This window comes from Brienomyrus brachyistius, unplaced genomic scaffold (genome assembly GCF_023856365.1).
Source record: "Brienomyrus brachyistius isolate T26 unplaced genomic scaffold, BBRACH_0.4 scaffold27, whole genome shotgun sequence".
Taxonomy (NCBI): Eukaryota; Metazoa; Chordata; class Actinopteri; order Osteoglossiformes; family Mormyridae; genus Brienomyrus; species Brienomyrus brachyistius.
In genome coordinates this window covers 5195672-5213749 of record NW_026042306.1, presented here as the reverse complement: position 1 = coordinate 5213749, position 18078 = coordinate 5195672, and the positions used below count along the sequence as shown (strand labels likewise).

The 18078-nt window shown below is 44.1% G+C and overlaps 1 protein-coding gene across 1 annotated transcript; it reads left to right on the top strand.

Annotated features, from left to right (window-relative positions):
- Positions 1 to 12856: 12856 nt before the first annotated feature.
- Positions 12857 to 16975, top strand: LOC125721034 (kelch-like protein 10). Its single transcript, XM_048996961.1, has 6 exons — positions 12857 to 13009; positions 13541 to 14030; positions 14410 to 15021; positions 15542 to 15691; positions 16364 to 16724; positions 16812 to 16975. The coding sequence occupies exons 1-5, from the start codon at positions 12864 to 12866 to the stop codon at positions 16667 to 16669; spliced, it is 1704 nt and encodes a 567-aa protein (XP_048852918.1). The 5' UTR covers positions 12857 to 12863; the 3' UTR covers positions 16670 to 16724; positions 16812 to 16975.
- The last annotated feature ends 1103 nt before the right edge of the window (positions 16976 to 18078 follow it).

The window sequence follows — 18078 nt, the reverse complement described above, 5'->3', positions numbered from 1 at the left end:
GCACTTTTATCATGTGAGGTGCAGGTACATGCTGCCACCTTTCCTCTCCATTATCACTTGATTAAATCATAAGCATTTTTACAATCACAAAAAATATGCAAGCTCCAAAAGACAAACAAAGCGCATGTCTGCCTGTCAATCAAGTTTAAGAACCATGGACAGCGCTGTCCCTCCGCAACACAGTTAACAAGGCCGGGACTTATTTACGGCATAAAATACAGTATGATAGACATTATCACCATTAAAACTGAATGTGTATGTGTGTCTCTGTGTGTGTACAATATATTAACCAACCTGCTGACAGATGTCGACAGAGTAGCTGCAGCTTCGACCTGAAGGCCGTTATGTGGTCAAACAGCTCAGTGATGATCTGATCCTTCCCTTGAAGCTGAATATTCAGGGTGTTGAGCAGGTCAGTGATGTCCACCATAAAAGCCACGTCACAAAACCATTTTTCATCTGTGGGGACTTGAGTGTCACTGTTCTTGCTTGTCAGAAACTCCGCGATGACATGGCGCAGCTCAAAAAATCTTTTGAGGACTTTCCCGCGGCTCAGCCACCTCACCTCTTGGTGGTAAAGCACATCCTTGTATTGTGAATCAACCTCCTCTAGAAGAGCTCTGAACTGGCGGTGTGAGAGCGCTTTTGATCGTATGCAGTTTATGATTTTAATCACGTCACGCACCACGTCTCCCATACCAACTGATCTGGCACATAGTTGCTCTTGGTGCAGGATGCAGTGGTATTTTGCCACCTTACCTCCACATTGGGAAACCTTCTGGGAAATTAGTGTGGCAAGGCCTGTTTTCCTCCCAGCCATGGCAGGTGCTCCATCAGTTGTTATCCCAACCAATTTTTCCCAGCTCAGCCCGTTCGTATCCAACACTCGCTCAACGGCTGCAAACAAATCCTCACTTTTTGTTGTGCTGCGCAGTGTCTCAAATCCAGCCAGCTCCTGAGTTATTTCCATGTTTTCATTTACTCGCCGTATGAAAACCAAAAGTTGTGCAGAGTCCGAAATGTCCGTGCTTTCATCACACGCCAAAGAAAAGGCGACAAATCCAGCAGCCTTTGCTTTAAATTGCTCCTTAATGTCTAGAGACATTTCTTCAATACGACGTGTCACAGTATTTCGTGAGAGGCTGATCTGGGAGAAAGTTTTTGCCTGTGACGGGCACATGATTGTCGCAGCTATGGACAGACACTCCTTAACAAAGTCACCCGTTGAAAATGATCTCCCAGTCCGGGCAATTAGCGCAGTAATCTCAAAGCTGGCCCGCGTCGCGCTGTCCTGGGCTGTCGAGGGCCGTGTAAGAGTCCCTTGTTGCCTGTGAAGTTTAGCCAGCAGCTCCCTGGTCTTGTTCTTTCGCGCATCACCTTTGAATTGCGAAAATGCTGCGTGCTTCGTCTCATAATGACGACGAATGTTATACTAGTACAGCAACAGACTGGTTACAAATAAGGCAGACCGCTTTAGCATTTATGTCAGTGAAAAAATATTCTTCCTCCCAGCATTTTTTAAAATGTCTTTTGTCTGTGTGCCACTGACGATGCCGCTCCATGTTGATAGTGGCTTAAGCTAGCAGCCTGGTGGTGACCCGCCACAAACTGGTTTGATCCCGTATGGCGGCAACAAAGACTCATGGGACTTTTTGCAAATTGTTAAAATATGACTATTTATGAAGTGTGGAAATGTACATATGTGCACAGATATTGTCATGCCCGGCTCGTCCGCTCCTCCTGTGTGCCACGCCCCCTGATTACCCACGTGTTTTCTCCCGATTGTACCCAGCTGTATCTAGTTCATTTGCTCAGTCCTGTGTATTTCAGTCCGTGTCTTACCTGAGTCCTTCGTCCGTCATTGATGTCAGTCAGTGTCCGATGTTCCCTGTTCCCCGAAAACCTTTGATTAAATCCCCGTTTGCCCCGAATCCTGCCTGCCTGCTTCCTGATTCCCCGCTTGCCCTCACGATCGCCGCTCTGCCCGCGGTCGCCCGTGACAGATATACTCTACATTACCCTTATAGTTGCTTGTGTTTCAATTTTAGTCTTAGATATTTCAAATGTAATCAAAGCACCATGAGTGAGGACTGTATAATATATATTAGTTAGGTCAACGTACACTAAAAATAAACGCACTGATAGCTACACTGGGATTCGTGCTTTAAGAGTTTTTTAAACAAATTTTAGTACAGTAATAATTTAAATTTTTAGATATCCATTGGCGGGCCAATCTAAATAGTACGGCGGGCCAACCTTGGCCCGCGGGCCCCACTTTGGGCACCCCTGCACTAAGGTTTTTCGTAATCCATTGAAATACTGGTTTAGTGCAACCCCTTCCCCTGGGACCTACAGTAATCATAGCCGGCAACTTGAATTTGGAGAAGTGATGTTACCTCTGGACTGATTACAGTATGTACTGTACACGATATTATTATATTGTGGGTGTCAGAGTTTGCGGGTGCGGACGGGCAGGCTGGCAGGAAGGAGGCAGGGAAGGACGAAGCAGGGAGGTAGAATACGGGGAAAACTGGTGTTTTATTAGGGGAAAGACGGCTATGGGCAGAACGGGACATAACAGCACTAACATCAATGACGGACATCGGACAGGGCAAGATGTGGACTGATATAGACAAAAGACATGGTGAAACAACAAGATACAGCTGGGCATGATTGGGGAAGCACACGTGGATAATCAGGGGGCGTGGCACACACGACGATCGTACGAGCCGGGCATGACAGTGGGCCTGCGTTCATAGTGGGGTACCGTAGGGTTAAATTTTAGGACCACTACTGTTCCTAATTTACATTAATAATATTGACACCAATACATACAGTAAACTGGTTACATTTGCAGACGACACCAGGGTGGGTGGTGTAGCAGGTACTGATCTAGCAGCGGAGAGGCTACAACGGGATCTGGATTTAATTAGCGACTGGGTGGATACCTGGCAGATGGAATTTAACATAGATAAATGTAAGGTAATCCATACAGGGAGCAGAAATATAAAAGTACAGATATATTATGGGTTCCACTGAAATAAAGGTAGCTGGTTATTAGAAAGATCTCGGTGTGTATGTTGATGCTTCCATGTCAGTGTGGGGAAGCAATAAAAAAGGCCAATAGGATGTTAGGTTACAACTCTAGGTGTGTGGAGTTTAAGACAAGGGAAGAGATGCTACAATTATACATTGTTCAAAAAAATTTAAGGAACACTTTTTAATTAGAGTATAGCATCAAGTCTATTAAACATCTGAGATATTGATCTGGTCAGTTAAGTAGCGGAGGGGGTGGTTAATCAGTTTCAGCTGCTTTAATGAAATTATGAACAGGTGAACTAGAGGGGCAACAATGGGACGACCCCCAAAACAGGAATGGTTTAACAGGTGGAGGCCACTGGCATTTTCCCCTCCTCATCGTTTCTGACGGTTTTTTCACTAGTTTTGCATTTGGTGACGGTCAGTGTCACTACTAATAGCATGAGGCGATACCTGGACCCTACAGAGGTTGCACAGGTAGTCCAACTCCTCCAGGATGGCGCATCAATATGTGCCATTGCCAGAAGATTTGCTGTGTCTCCCAGCACAGTCTCAAGGGCATGGAGGACATTCCAGGAGACAGGAAGATACTTAAGGAGAGCTGGACAGGGCCGTAGAAGGTGCTAAACCCTTCAGCAGAACCGGTATTGGCTCCTTTGTGCAAGGAGGAACAGGATGAACACTGCTGAAGCCCTAGAAAATGACCTCCATCAGGCCACTGGTGTGAATGTTTCTGATTGTTTGGTCAGAGACAGACTTCATGAGGGTGGCTTGAGGGCCCAACGTCCTCTAGTGGGCCCTGTGCTCACTGCCCAGCACCATAGAGCTCGATTGGCATTTGCCATAGAATACCAGAATTTGCAGGTCTGCCACTGGCACCCTGAGCTTTTCACAGATGAGAGCAGGTTCATCCTGAGCACATACAAGGGCTGGACGCACAGGTCATGACAATTATTGTGTTATATTAGTATACTACGGGGTTAGCAAAAATATTTCTGAGCTACAGTTATTAAAGGTACCACCTTAACTTTTGGCATATAATAGCTGTGTAAAAATATTACAAAAAGTGGACCACGTCAATCAGTGGCAAAAATAATATTCCGGGGGACCTGCCCTCTAGTCTAAGTGAAAAATATTTTTAGGGAGCCACTGCTGGAAAGATAAGATTAAAGCCCTTCCTGACCCTACTTCTTAAGTACCTATGTGATCATCTGTGGCAGGGGGTCCTTAGCTCTGGTCGATATTCATTTGGGGGTCCCTGGATCAGAAGAGTTAGGAAACCCAAAATTATTAAATGAGTCCCGTTGTGGTCCTGTTTTTTATTTTTTGTATGTCTCCTGTTTAAGTTCACTGAGAGTGACAACAAACTGGAGACAAATTCCTTGTGTGATCAGCCAAAAAGCTGATTCTGACTCACATCTGGATTGTTTTCAGGGCTCTGTTCACCGGTGACTGGAAGGATTCGGGAAAGCGGGAGTACCAGTTCCCAGGCATTTCCCCAGATACGATGCAGCAGATCATGGAATACATCTACACGTACTCTGTGCTCGTCACGGCTGAGAATGTGGAGAACCTCCTGGCAGCTGCTGATCGGCTGAGTCTACTGCCTCAATGAGCTGCGCCAGTCTGCATTCGACTTCATCCTGAAAAACTTCCAGGAGGTTGCCATCACCTCAAACGAGTTCCCAGAACTCACCCTGGAACAACTTTCTGACATCATAGAGCAGGATGAGCTGAATGTCAGACAAGAGGATGCGGTGTTTGACGGCATCATCCGGTGGATCGAGCACGAGCCTGCCACCCGAGAGGCCCACATTTCAGCTCTGTTGCCCAAGGTGAGTATAGTTATACTATGTTCTCATTGACTTGTGTATATAACAATAGAATGCTCATTGAGTGAAGTCCTTATTACTGTAGCTAGAGACTGAACCCCCATTTCCATGTCCCATAAGTCTACAACCAAGGCTTCCAGGTATTACACCTGGGAGGAGAGTGTAACAAATAATGGAAAACAAAACACCGAAATGTCTTACATGAAATAAGTGTTAGCTGACACATCTGAGACTTTCTATGTAAATAGCTACAACTAATGTACCTTTAATGTTAGGAATTGCTCATCCCCCGAGATTCACAGAAAGCACTAAGGAACTCATGGGAATTCTCTCATTTTTGTTTCCTGTGTAGATTCGCATGGCTCGTATGGATCCGGAGTACTTTATGAAGATCGTCAAAGCCAACGATCTAGTGAAGGCCAATGCGGCGTGCAGGCCAATTATCACTGATGTATTGAAGATCATACATGATCTCGACGATAAAAGTCCACGATCTGACTTTGAAAGGTCACTGATCTGGCCGTCTGGTCGGGGTCTGGGCTGGTGCGCTTCTCGGCTGCTGAGGGGTCCAGGGTGGTCTTCCGGTTTCCTCGCCAGAGGAAAAAAATGGGGTCCACAGAGAGTATATACGGGGAGTGAGAGTGTGTGTACAGCGTTCATTTCTGTGTGTCTCTATGTTGGGTGAATGTGTAAATATTTGTTTATGTGTGCATGAGGGTGGGAACGTATGCTTGTATATGTGTGTGCCTGTTTGTCTATATGCATGTGTCAGGTTGGGTTCTAGACTCCACCTGAAATAACATCTCGGGCTCTATTCCCCCCCCGCCACACTCCCTGCTGGTGGATGGGGCCCCTGGCCACTGGTGCGTTGGTGGTTCTCGATGTCCAGGGCTGGGTGCTCGGGTGGGTGCTGGCTCGCCCTCGTCGGTTGCCTGGCGGGATCTGGCCCTCCTGGCTCTGTCGGGCCCTTGCTGGGGGGGCCCTTGGATCTCTGGGCCCAGGGCCTGGTCTGCCCTGGTGGGGCTGGCCGCCGGTGGAGCCTGCGGGCTCGCCGCCACGGCCCCCTGGGGCTCCTGCACTGTGGCTGCCGGATGGCCTCCCTCCGGAGCTCTCCTCTGCCCTTTTCTGGGTGAGGGGCTGCTATTCTCCCTGCGGTGGTCCTCCGGGGGCTCCCATGCCCTGTGGGGCCTCTGGCTGTCTGGGGTCCGGGCCTCCTCCGTGTCTGCTTCATGTCCTGAGGGATGGGGCTGTGGCTCCCCACACACACTACTAGACATTTACATGGAGAAACCTTTTGAACACCAGCGCGCTCACATACACAGGTGTGCACACAGGGGTACAAACAGGTACTCACAGACACACACTGTCTTGTTTGGCTGTTGCTCCTTAACATGCTCATTGTGACTCGTACAGATGTTGGTTGTTGTTTTCTCTCATCAGCAGGTATTGAAGCAGATTATCTGTGGTTTTCTTTCTTCTTTTTTTTTCTCTTTTCCCTCGCTCTCTCTCTATTTCCCTTCTTCTCCGTTTTCGTCCTTCTGTCCCCCTCTCTCTCTCCCTCTCCCTCTCTTGAGGAAATAAATAAAAATAAATAAATAAATAGAAATAAAGTAGTCCACCGCAGAGGGGGGGTGGTGGAGGGAATATATATAAAAAAAAGAAAGGCCACTGATCCGCCCACGCCTGCCCGCTGACATCTTATTGGCCATTGGTGGCTGGAATTTCCGCAAAACCAATTGGATTGAAGCCTATGACACCCGGGCCGACCACTGGGTCGATGTAACGCAGGGGCAGGAGACTCGCCAGTCCGGCCATGGCAGTGTGTACTTAAATGGCTTTGGGTATTGTTTTGGGGGGTTTGATGGCCACAATTTCACCAACACTACGCAGATTTGACCCCGTCGCACGGACATGGTAGCACATGGCACCGATGCACTGGTGCCACTGAAATGTTAGCGTGGCCGTAATTAATGGTTCCATCTATGTAACGGGTGGCCATTTACGCTTCTCGCCTCTAATCATAATCGAGTGATATGACCAAGAAGCCAACGAATGGACCATCATCCAGCCCATGCATGAGGAGCGACAGGATGCCAGTGCCACCACCCTGAATGGAAAGGTAGGTTAATAGGAGGGCGTCTGCCTGTGGTTACCCTCATTTTCCCCTTGAAATTGATTATGTTACATACTCAGTAGCTCGCTTTGTCTTCAAATGCTTGATTTCAATCCATAATTTAATATAAGTTCAGTAAACGTCAGTGTTTAGATAAAACATAAATGACCTTGCATTGTCGCTCTGCATTAGTGGCACATTGGGCAGTGCTGTGGTGTCCAGCTCTGTGTTTTTGCAATTTTGCCCACAGCCCAAGACTTGTGAGATACAATAACTGGTGTTAACGTAGGAGCTTTACCCAATTCCAGTCCTGGAGGGTCAGAATCCTAAACAATTTGCAGATTTCCCTATTCAAACAAACCTAGTGAACTTAATAATTATCTGATTAAGCTGCGGTTCACAAGGGAAATGATCACAACTAACTGTAAATTCCCTACCTTTGCCCATGTGCTTCCTGTGGTAGGTTCCAGGTTCACCACCACCCTGTACCGAATAAACTTTTATGGAAGATGGATGGATTAAACATGCATTAGCTAAATGTACATTTATGCTTTCTAGATCTCCATCTCCAATCATATACAGCATAACACACATCACTTGTGAACCATCTTTCCTAGATATACATTTGTGGGGGTAACAATGGAGCTCAGACCACTTCCACTGCGGAGTGCTATGATCCACTCACGGGCGAATGGACCTTGATCACTCCCATGCGCACTCGCTGACGTGGCCTCGGAGTAGCTGCATATCAGGGAAACATCTATGCGGTGAGTGATTCCTTTCTTGTACTCTGAAACAAAGGAGTCAAATCTCAAGATTTATCTGAGACTCATATTTTTTGTCACTGCTGCTGTGTCACAGATTGTAATGCGCTTAAATCAAACAAAAGAATTCAGTGGATGAAATGACCTGCTGGGAAGGCCCATCTCAATACACATATGCTCCCTGCATATCTGGGTTTTAAACGAATACGCTTAGTAAAACTTAGTAAAGCTTAGATTTTTGATTATAGTTATATTCTGTAGTTCCAGACACAATTGCTCTGTTTGTTGTTTTTTTCAGTGTCTGACTACAAGTATTATTTTTAGTACTAATAAAAATAATAATAAAAGCAAAACATATGAACATAAGAAGTATTTCACTGAATTGTACAGGTTTTCTGTTGCCCAAATCCACTTTTTTCACTGCAGTTATGTTGACATGTATGTTGAACACAAATTAGTTATAAGCTTGTGTCCTATATAGACAATGGGAGGTTCTGTGCAGCCTGCTATTATAGGGCGATAATTCCTTAAGATTTCCGGACTTCGAGAAAGCTGATATTTACTTATCCGTTTGGTATCTGAGTGATCACTTACCATTGGTGTCTCGCAGGTGGGTGGTACCAACGGGGCTCATCCAGTGCGGAGTATGGAGGTTTATGACCCTGCAATTAACCAGTGGCACGCTGGGCCTCCCATGAAACAACAAAGGAGCTATTTCGGCATCGCAGTGGTGGACGGCTTGCTGTTTGCAATGGGAGGCTCCGATGGCTTCAAAGTCACTGCAAAGGTGGAATGCTACAATGCAGAGAAAGGCAGCTGGTTCCGTACGCAGGACATGATTACACCCAAGAGGAACTTTAGCTGCTGCACAGTGCCCCCCTGCATCATACAGTACGCTGCACCTCGCCCACCTGCCCCCATCTGCCTGCCTGGTGGGTAACCAGGTTACGCATCTACCGGTGTGGCTAGCATCACTGGACTTAATCAACAGAAACAGTGGACACTAACAAGAATCAGAAACATTCACCAAAATAAGGAAAATGACTCTTGAATAATGGACTGAGGGAACAGAACTTAGACCTTACAGTGGAGTCAGAGCATAGAGGTTAAGGCACTAGAACAGCTATCAAAATGCAATTATGGCAAGACAACTGCTTTCCTTTGTTATCGGATGCTGTAATGGTTTGCTCCTGTTGTGTAACATGCCACTTGTTTGCATGCATTTGTTAATTGCCTTGTTCTCTCCAACCATTTCTCTGTCTTAGAGCATCTGCCAAATGAATAATACACAGAGCACAACTATAGCAGAGCTCAGCTGGGACCTCCTGCATGCTTTTACAGCAAGCAATGAGTGTGCTCTTCTAGAACAGATTTAATATCTGGCTACGGTTGTTGGGGACACATGTGTTAGATATGTGAAATGCTTTATTCATACAAATAAAGCCCTTATATTTGTATTTTTATCACATGTGTTATCACATTAAATTTATGAGTAGTATCTTTATAGAATTTGTGCCGTGTGTGTGGTGTTCTCCATATTAATTCATATCTCAATTAAACATTATAACCAAGATGCAGCCAAAGCCCCAAAAATAAATTCTGAATATCAATCAATTAACAAAAACAATACAGAACAATGTTCTTCAACCTGATCCACAGGAACCCCCAGTCCATCCACGTTTTTGCTCCTTGCCAGACAGCTGGTGCTGGGAGAGAGCAAAAACATGGACTGCTGAGGGTCCACAAGAAACACTGATAAAACATAATATATATGCAGACCGAATGTCTATGGCACCCCCTAAAGGAGCATCATATGCGTAAAGAACTGCTTAAGGTTTCATGCCACAGCACCCTCCAGAGCATGAAAGCCAGCTTCTGCTTCTGGTTCCAACACTTAGCCAATCTACTGACCCTTCATCACCGATTGCTGAGTTGGAAACATTCAGGTGGATCAGCTGACCTGCATGCTTGCATCCAATCAGAAGCAGCAAATTTCCCTCCATTTTCCCCTTCTTTTTCTCTTATCAGCTTACAGTTATATTTCCTGTTGCTCATCTCAGTTTGTCCTAGTCAATTAATATTCTCTCATTTGTTAAGTGCTACTATTTATTGTCTTTCTGTGAGTTAAACTGAAGGTTACTTTCCCCTATAGACCGTCTCTTCCTGCTATCAGGCAATCATAGGCCAGTGGGACAGGAGGGAGGGTTCTACCCTTTTTCACTCAGGGTGACTGGAATTTTCCAAACAAACGGGCAGTTTCAGAATCCCCCATTTGTTGCGGTCTCCAGAAAAGTGTTACATATGAACCATGTGGTACAGTCTGATTAGACGAAAGCATCCCATAGAGCTGTTTCTGATCTAAATGAACAAATTCTGAATTATGACTCTTGAGCTTTGTTGATTTTAGAGTTTTCTGCCATCTGGAGTAGAAAAAAAAACACACATTTATCTCAGAATTCTGACTTATTAAGTCGAAATTCTGATTTTTTTTCCCTCACAATTCTTACTTTATTTCTCATTATTCTGAGTACTTCTCTAACAACCAGCAATTAGTCGGAGACATCACTTCTGCTCCAGCTTTAATGGTTCAGTGAGATTTGCATACAGCAGCAGACAGGAGCGAAGGCTACAATGGCTGTATCTGCTCTGTCCAGGCATTTTATTATTTCCAGTTGTGTGTGTGAATGGCAGCCTACATCGGAACTTGCAATTAATTATCCTGTAAATGTTAAGCTGGTTTGCAATGAAAATGGGCAATAGAACTTCTCTCTTGCCTAATAAGTTGTGGTACAAGCATATCTAACGTTAATGCTTCGTGCATTAGACCAGGGGCGCTGTAAAGGGGGGGTAAACGATGACGATTCTCGGGGCCCATGACTGAGAGGGGGCCCAGAGAAGCCCCCAATAAACTGTGTGGGGGGCCCTGTCAAGATTCCTTTCATGGGACCCAAAATCCTTAGCAGCGCCCCTGCATTAGACATATATAATATGATGTCTACCGTTAATGTAATAACTGCCAATAATGTGCTAATTTTCCCCCTTAATATAATAAAGGCTGATACAGTAATAACTTACCAATATCATACTAACATATTTGAATCAAAAACGTATCACATTATTACATTATAGGCTTTATTACACAAAAAAAAAAAACGGGAAAATTGTTATGTTATTAGCAGTTATATTAACAGTAGTTTATAGTAGCTGCTATTAACAGCAGTGATTAGCTGCTACAGACCCTAACAATCACACAATTTCTTTTGACTGCTTATGATTTTTTGCACACTACTGTACACACACACACACACACATATATGTACATATTCATATGGTTGATTGCCCACAAAACTCAACTGTGATTAATCAGCCTGTTCTCCAGACCAAAGAACAGTGAAAACCATTCTAACTTAACCTACAAGAAGCAATTCCAGAACACAAAGAAGAAGATGTGCTAGATGTCTTTATGGGGACTCTGCATTCATGTCTATGGGCAAAACCCTAATCCCAACTATGAAAACGTTATCCCGTACCCAGCCCCAACCCACAGTCGTTGCTGTTGTAGTTCTCTCCTACCATTTATATTGTCACAATGAACTATATCCTAAGATGTACAAGTAAAAAGTTTGTATATAGTATAGCATGAAAAATAATAATAAGAAGAAAACTCAGCCAGAGTGGAATTGTTTTATATAAACACTCGTGCGCTCTTGCGTTGTGTACACCAAAAATGGCGATTCCACAATAAACTGCGGCTATATCGAGTGTGATGTTAGCTGCAAAAGACGCAAGCAGATCCCAACTTCACTTTGCTACACGTGCATTGTAAAAGCAGGGCCACAAACAAAACAACGCCTACGTCTCTGTGTTCAATTCAAACGGAAAATGTCGCCAAATCCATTCACCATTTCACTATGTGCTAGCTAGTCATGGCGCGAGCATTAGCTGCGGACGCGAACAGCTTCAGCTTATCTTGCCACAATTCAGCTCGACTGTTTAAACTTCAGCCAAAGACAACATTCTGTGTTAAGTGAGAATTCTAACGATAAATAATAATTACTTACATCGTTCAATGGGCGCCCTCGGAATATCTGTCCTGCCGCTACTCCCATCCACTTCTAGCTTAACTCGTCCATCTGTGTGGGTGCGCAAGAACGATGGGTGCCGTGAAGCTGCAGGAAAACAAACTTAAAAACCTGCACGAAAATATATTAAACGTGGAGGAGTTAGTCGGCAGAAGTGAGGAATTACAAAAAATAAAATAAAAAACGATTTCTCAAGAAAAGATCATAAAACAGGAAAATGGTCAATAGCTCATGGATTGATATTGCACACTGTACCTTGATTAACATAACTGCTCTATAATACATAATCGATTATATTCAATAGCGTTCAGGATTTGGGTGAAGTGTACACAGCACAATAATCATTGGGATAATTCCACACTTGCTGCAATTTGTTTTCATGACCGTATTGGGGATATATGCGGTCCGATAAATACGTCCGCCTTGTGCTAAATGTTGACCAAAACAGACGGACCGCCCAGCCCAATTTTCAAGGACTATTCTTGTTCCAAATAATTGCCACAACGGGCCGACCAGATTTACCCCATAAAATAATGTCTTGTGGACATTTGTTGCTCAATGGCTTATGTCTAAAGTGGAAACTAGGGAATAAGATGCGAATTTAAACCTCGTTCCTGACAGACATGTAAAGGACCTTTTTTGTTTTTCATTTTTAGAAACGTAGCGGAGGAGAAAAAATATGAAAACATTTATTTATTTATTTATTTTATTTCGGGAATTCGTGATTTGACTATTCTTACATAATACAAAACTTAAATTCTAAGATAAGCACGGTATACATTTTCCAAAAGTGATGTTAAAAACATTTCACTTGTTCTTCTTGTACAGCTGATTGTGCGTAGAATATACCCCCCCCCCCAATCCATTTCGAGTCTCAAATATAGATTTAAAAATAAACATTATGGTATCTTAGGAAACTGTGATGCAAAGTGCGGTTTTTGCGTCTTAGAACGTATGTATACGTCATTTCGAGTGATATAAAAAGGAGAGAGAGACGAGATATCCACATTTTTGAATTATGATGGCACACGACATGGAGCGAGTACTGATGTCCCCGGCGTTCGAAGTGTTTAACAAGCTTCGGCTGGCAGGACAGCTTTGTGACGTGGTCCTCATCACCGACGGTGTTCAATTCAACGCCCATAGAGTAATTCTGTGTGGCTGTAGCTCCTACTTCCAGTAAGTAGCTGTGACCCATATATGAAGATGCGAAAACAGCAAGGAGTCAGTTTTTATCTCTCGTTAGCAATGACTTCTCCTTGGCAATAAGGCTCTAGGATGACAGAAAGTTTATATTAATATACATTATATTAAATTATATTAATGTAGGTCAGTGCTGATCAGAAATATTTCTGATAAGTGTACCACCTTAACTTTTACTATATAATAATAATAATAATAATAATAATAATGGTATAAATATATAAAAAGGGGACCATGTCAAACAGGCAAAACAAAGTATTCCGGGGGACTTGCCCACCAGCCCAAGTAAAATATATTAAAGGGGGAGCTACTGTTGGAAAAATAAGAATTAAAGCCCCTGGCCCCTAGTTCTTAGATGCCTATGAGATCATCTGTAGCAGGGGGTCCTTATCTCTGCTTAATTTCCATTTGGGGGTCCCTGGTTCAGAAGATTTAGAAAACCCCTTATTTAACTTTGCCTGCAAAACCGATATTTATTAGATGAGTCACTTCTGGATTGTGTTTCAGGGCTCTGTTCGCCAGTGACTGGAATGATTCAGGAAAGCGGGAGTACCAACTCCCAGGCATTTCCCCAGAAACACTGAGGCAGGTCATAGAGTATGCCTACACGTACTCTGTGGTTATCACAGCTGAGAATGTGGAGAACCTCCTGGCAGCTGCTGATTATCTCAGTGTCTTGGGCATCGTGCAGCGCTGCTGTGATTTCCTGCATGAGCAGCTCTGCCTCAACAACTGCATTGGCCTTCTTAAAATCGCCGATGTCTACTGCGTAAACGAGCTGCACCAGTCTGCATTCAACTTTATCTTGAAAAACTTCAAGGAGGTTGCCATCAGCTCAAACGAGTTCCCAGAACTAAGTCTTGAACAACTTTCTGACATCATCGAGCAGGATGAGCTTAATGTCAGAGAAGAGGATGTGGTGTTTGACGCCATCCTCCGGTGGATCAAACACGAGCCTGCCACCCGAGAGGCCCACATTTCAGTCCTATTGCCCAAGGTGAGTATAGTTATACTATGTTCTCATTGACTTGTGTATATAACAATAGAATGCTCATTGAGTGAAGTCCTTATTACTGTAGCTAGAGACTGAACCTCCATTTCCATGTCCCATAAGTCTACAACCAAGGCTTCCAGGTATTACACCTGGGAGGAGAGTGTAACAAATAATGGAAAACAAAACACTCAGATGTCTTACATTAAACAAGTGTTAGCTGACACATCTGAGACTTTCAAAGTAAATGGCTTCAGCTAAAGAAATTAAAATTTGCACTTACTGCTGTATCCTTAATGTTAGGAATTGCTCATCTCCAGAGATTCACAGAAAGCACTAAGGAACTCATGGGAATTCTCTCATTCTCTCATTGTTTCCTGTGTAGATTCGGATGGCTCGTATGGATCCGGAATACTTCATGAAAATCGTCAAAGCCAACGATCTAGTGAAGGCCAATGTGGCGTGCAGGCCAATTATCACTGATGTACTGAAGGTCATCTATGATCTTCATGATGAAAGTCCACTCTCTGATTTTGAGAACCCACTGATCCGCCCGCGCTTGCCCTCTGACATTTTGCTGGCTGTTGGTGGATGGAACATGCGCACGACAAACTGCATTGATGCATATGACACACGGGCTGACCGCTGGGTGGATATCACGCAGGAGGAGCAGAGCAACCTAGCTGGTCATGGCACGGTGTACCATGATGGGTTTGTGTACTGCATTGGGGGGTTTGATGGGCAAAATTTCATCAATACCGTGCGCAGATACGACCCGATCACACGAGCATGGCAGCAGATGGCCCCCATGCACTGGCATCGATGTAATGTTAGTGTGGTCGTGCTCGATGGGCTCATCTACGCCATGGGTGGCCATATTGGTTTCAGGCCCCTCAACATCGTAGAGTGCTACAACCCAATAACCAATGAATGGACCCAGATCGAGCACATGAATGAGAGGAGAAACGATGCCAGCGCCACCACCCTGAATGGCAAGGTAGAGTAATGGGAGGGCGTCTGACTGTGTTTACCCTCATTTTCCCCTTGAAATTGAGTATTTTACACAGTCATGAGTTCTCTTTCTCTTCAGATTGCTGATTTTAATCCACAATTACTATGTTCAATACATTTAAGTATTTGGATAAATGCATTATTGGGCTCCATTAGTGGCACATTGGGTAGTGCTGTGGTGTCAACTCCAAGACTTGTGAGATAGATGAAATGGTGTTCCCATGTCAGGTTTCCTTTATTCTGTTACTGGGGGAGCAGAATCCAAAACTCTTTGCAGATTTCCCTTTTCAAACAGCCATACTAAACCTGAAAATTAGCTGATTATGGTGTGTTTGAGAAGGGAAATTTGCAAACTGTGTTCCTCCAGGAACGGAACTGGGGAACCCTGTCATACACTATGCATAGCACATACTTTTATTTTTGAGTCACAATGAACTTTATCTGTAACCTCCAAACCCCAGTCATATACAGTATAACGGTCTTCACAGTTAAATTGGTTTTCATAGATATACATCTGTGGGGGCCACAATGGAACAGAGAGCCTATCTACAGTGGAGTGCTTTGACCCACTCTCTAACGAATGGAGCTTGATCACTCCAATGAGCATTCCCCGTCACAGCCTTGGAGTCACGGCGTATAAAGGGAAGATATATGCGGTGAGTGATTCCTTTCTGTGTCAAATCTCACATTTTACCTGTAAGACTCATGGTTTTTTTGTCTTTGCTGCTGTGTCTTTCATTGTGATACATTTAAACCAAACAAAACAGTTAAATGCCAGAAATACCTGCTGCAAAGGCTTATCTTTATACACATAAAAAACATATATGCTACCCTCTTTAGCCTCCCTGCATTCATTTCTGGGTTATAAATGGATCTGCTGGGGGGGTCTCTGCTACTAGCTCGGGTTGTAAAGTTTAGATTTTTTATTAATTATTTTCCCTAGTTCCAGATATAATTAGATAGATAGATAGATAGATAGATAGATAGAAAATTAGTCAGATTGTTGTTTTTTTCAGTGTCTGATTAGCTTCAAGTGTTCGTTTTAAGTAATAACAATAAAAAAGCAAAATATATTAGCATAAGGAGTCTTTTTTGAAGGCTCACAGTTTTCACCGAATCATAAAAGTTTTCTGTTGCCCAAATCCATGTTTTCATTGCATATAGGTTGACTTCTGTATATAAGCTTGTGTCATCTATAGACAATGGGAGGTTCTAAGGCGCCTGCTTTCATAGGGTGAAAATTGCTTAAGAGTTCATGACTTTGGGAAAGTTGATGTTTGCCCATCCTTTTGGCAAGCAAGTGATAATGAATCTTTGGCATCTCTCAGGTGGGCGGTATCAACAGGCCTGATCGCCTGCAGACCATGGAGGTCTATGACCCTACCACAAACCGCTGGCATGCTGTGGCCCCCATGTCCACACCGCGCAGTGATTTTGGCATCGCAGTGGTGGACGACCTCCTATTTGTGATGGGCGGCCACGATGGGTTTGGGGTAACTAACAAGGTGGAGTGCTATGATGCGGGGACAGGCAGCTGGTATCGTGCGCAGGACATGAGCAGAGCCAGAAACCATTTCAGCTGCTGCGTAGTGCCTGCGCACCCCCGCATCATAGAATATGCTTCACCTCGTTAGTCCCTAATGGCCGCCAAGGAGGAGAGAAACCCATCTGCCCACAACAGCATGCCCAGTACGTAACCTCATTTACACCCCCCACCCCGAATTCTTTCCCTATAACATACATTGAGTTTATATAGACACCTCTTTTTTTCCCCAGACTCTGCTTCCTCATTGGAAGGTGTGTTGGTGGGATCGAGGTCTTTGAAGACGAAGCTGTCCGGAAGTAATTTTCCATGGCCTCGCTAAACTCCTCCCACACCTGAGTTTTTACCTCGACGACCGCCGAAGCCGCATTCCAACATTTCATCAACGCTGTCCACCAGCGGGTTGGGGGATTGCTGCCACAACAGGCCACAGCTCCAGTCAGCCGCTTCCACAATGGAGGCATGGAACAAGGCCCATTCGTACTAGTCAGTCCCCTGCGTCCTCCAGGACATGGGAGAAGCTCTGCTGGAGATGGGAGCTGAATCTTCTCCTGACATTGCATACTTAAAATAAAGTTTTCTTTTTCATATTATCTAGTTTGTGAAAGCGTCATAAATTTCCCATTTTGGATAAACGTTGTTCTCGTTTGACGGTTCTCTTCAGAAATTCCGCTGCAACCATCGGTGATTACTAATTAAGCACTAAGGCAGCGGTGCCCAAACATTTTCCCTTAGTGGGCCAAAATGAAAATCTATCGGAGGACCGCGGGCCAAATGTAATATTTTACACAAAATACAAACACTAATAGTAAAGTAAAGTAGTTTTATTTATCAAACAGTTATCTAACCTTCCTTTCTGTGTAAATAACATAAACAAAATATGACAAATAAGTCATATATAGGCATTTAGAACACGTCTAAACTTTTGTAATCACATATAGTGCAAAATGTCAAAGAGTGCATGTCCAACAGCAACACAACAACAACAGTAGGAACAATATAATTGCACCACTAGTGAGAAACATGAAGCTGTTCTTTGGCGTTTATCAGCCTATCAATATTAGGTTGCAGCTGACTCACTGAGAGGGTGAGGATGTCCTGTAGGTGTGGGTCAGTCAGAGTGCTTCTGAGCCTGGACTTGTTAAGGTTCATTACACTAACAGTCTGTTCACAGATGTAAGTGCTGCCAAACAAAGCTAACATGACCTGTGCATGTTTCCTAATGTCTGGGTACCTTTCAGATGAGACATGTGTGTAGAAGTCTTTCAGGTGTAGTGACATGAATGTATTCTTTAGCTCAGAATCACACTGAAACTCAATTAGCTGCATCTGAATGTGATCAGGCACTGAGTCCACACTTATGGTGAAGGGTTGAGAAAACAGCTCCATGTCACCTCTACTTTCCCTAAAGTCCTCAAAGCGCAACGCAAAGTCCTGGTCCAAGTGTCTGAGAAGTGCTGCATATTCAGGCAGTCTCTGCTTCACCAGGTTGACCTCTCT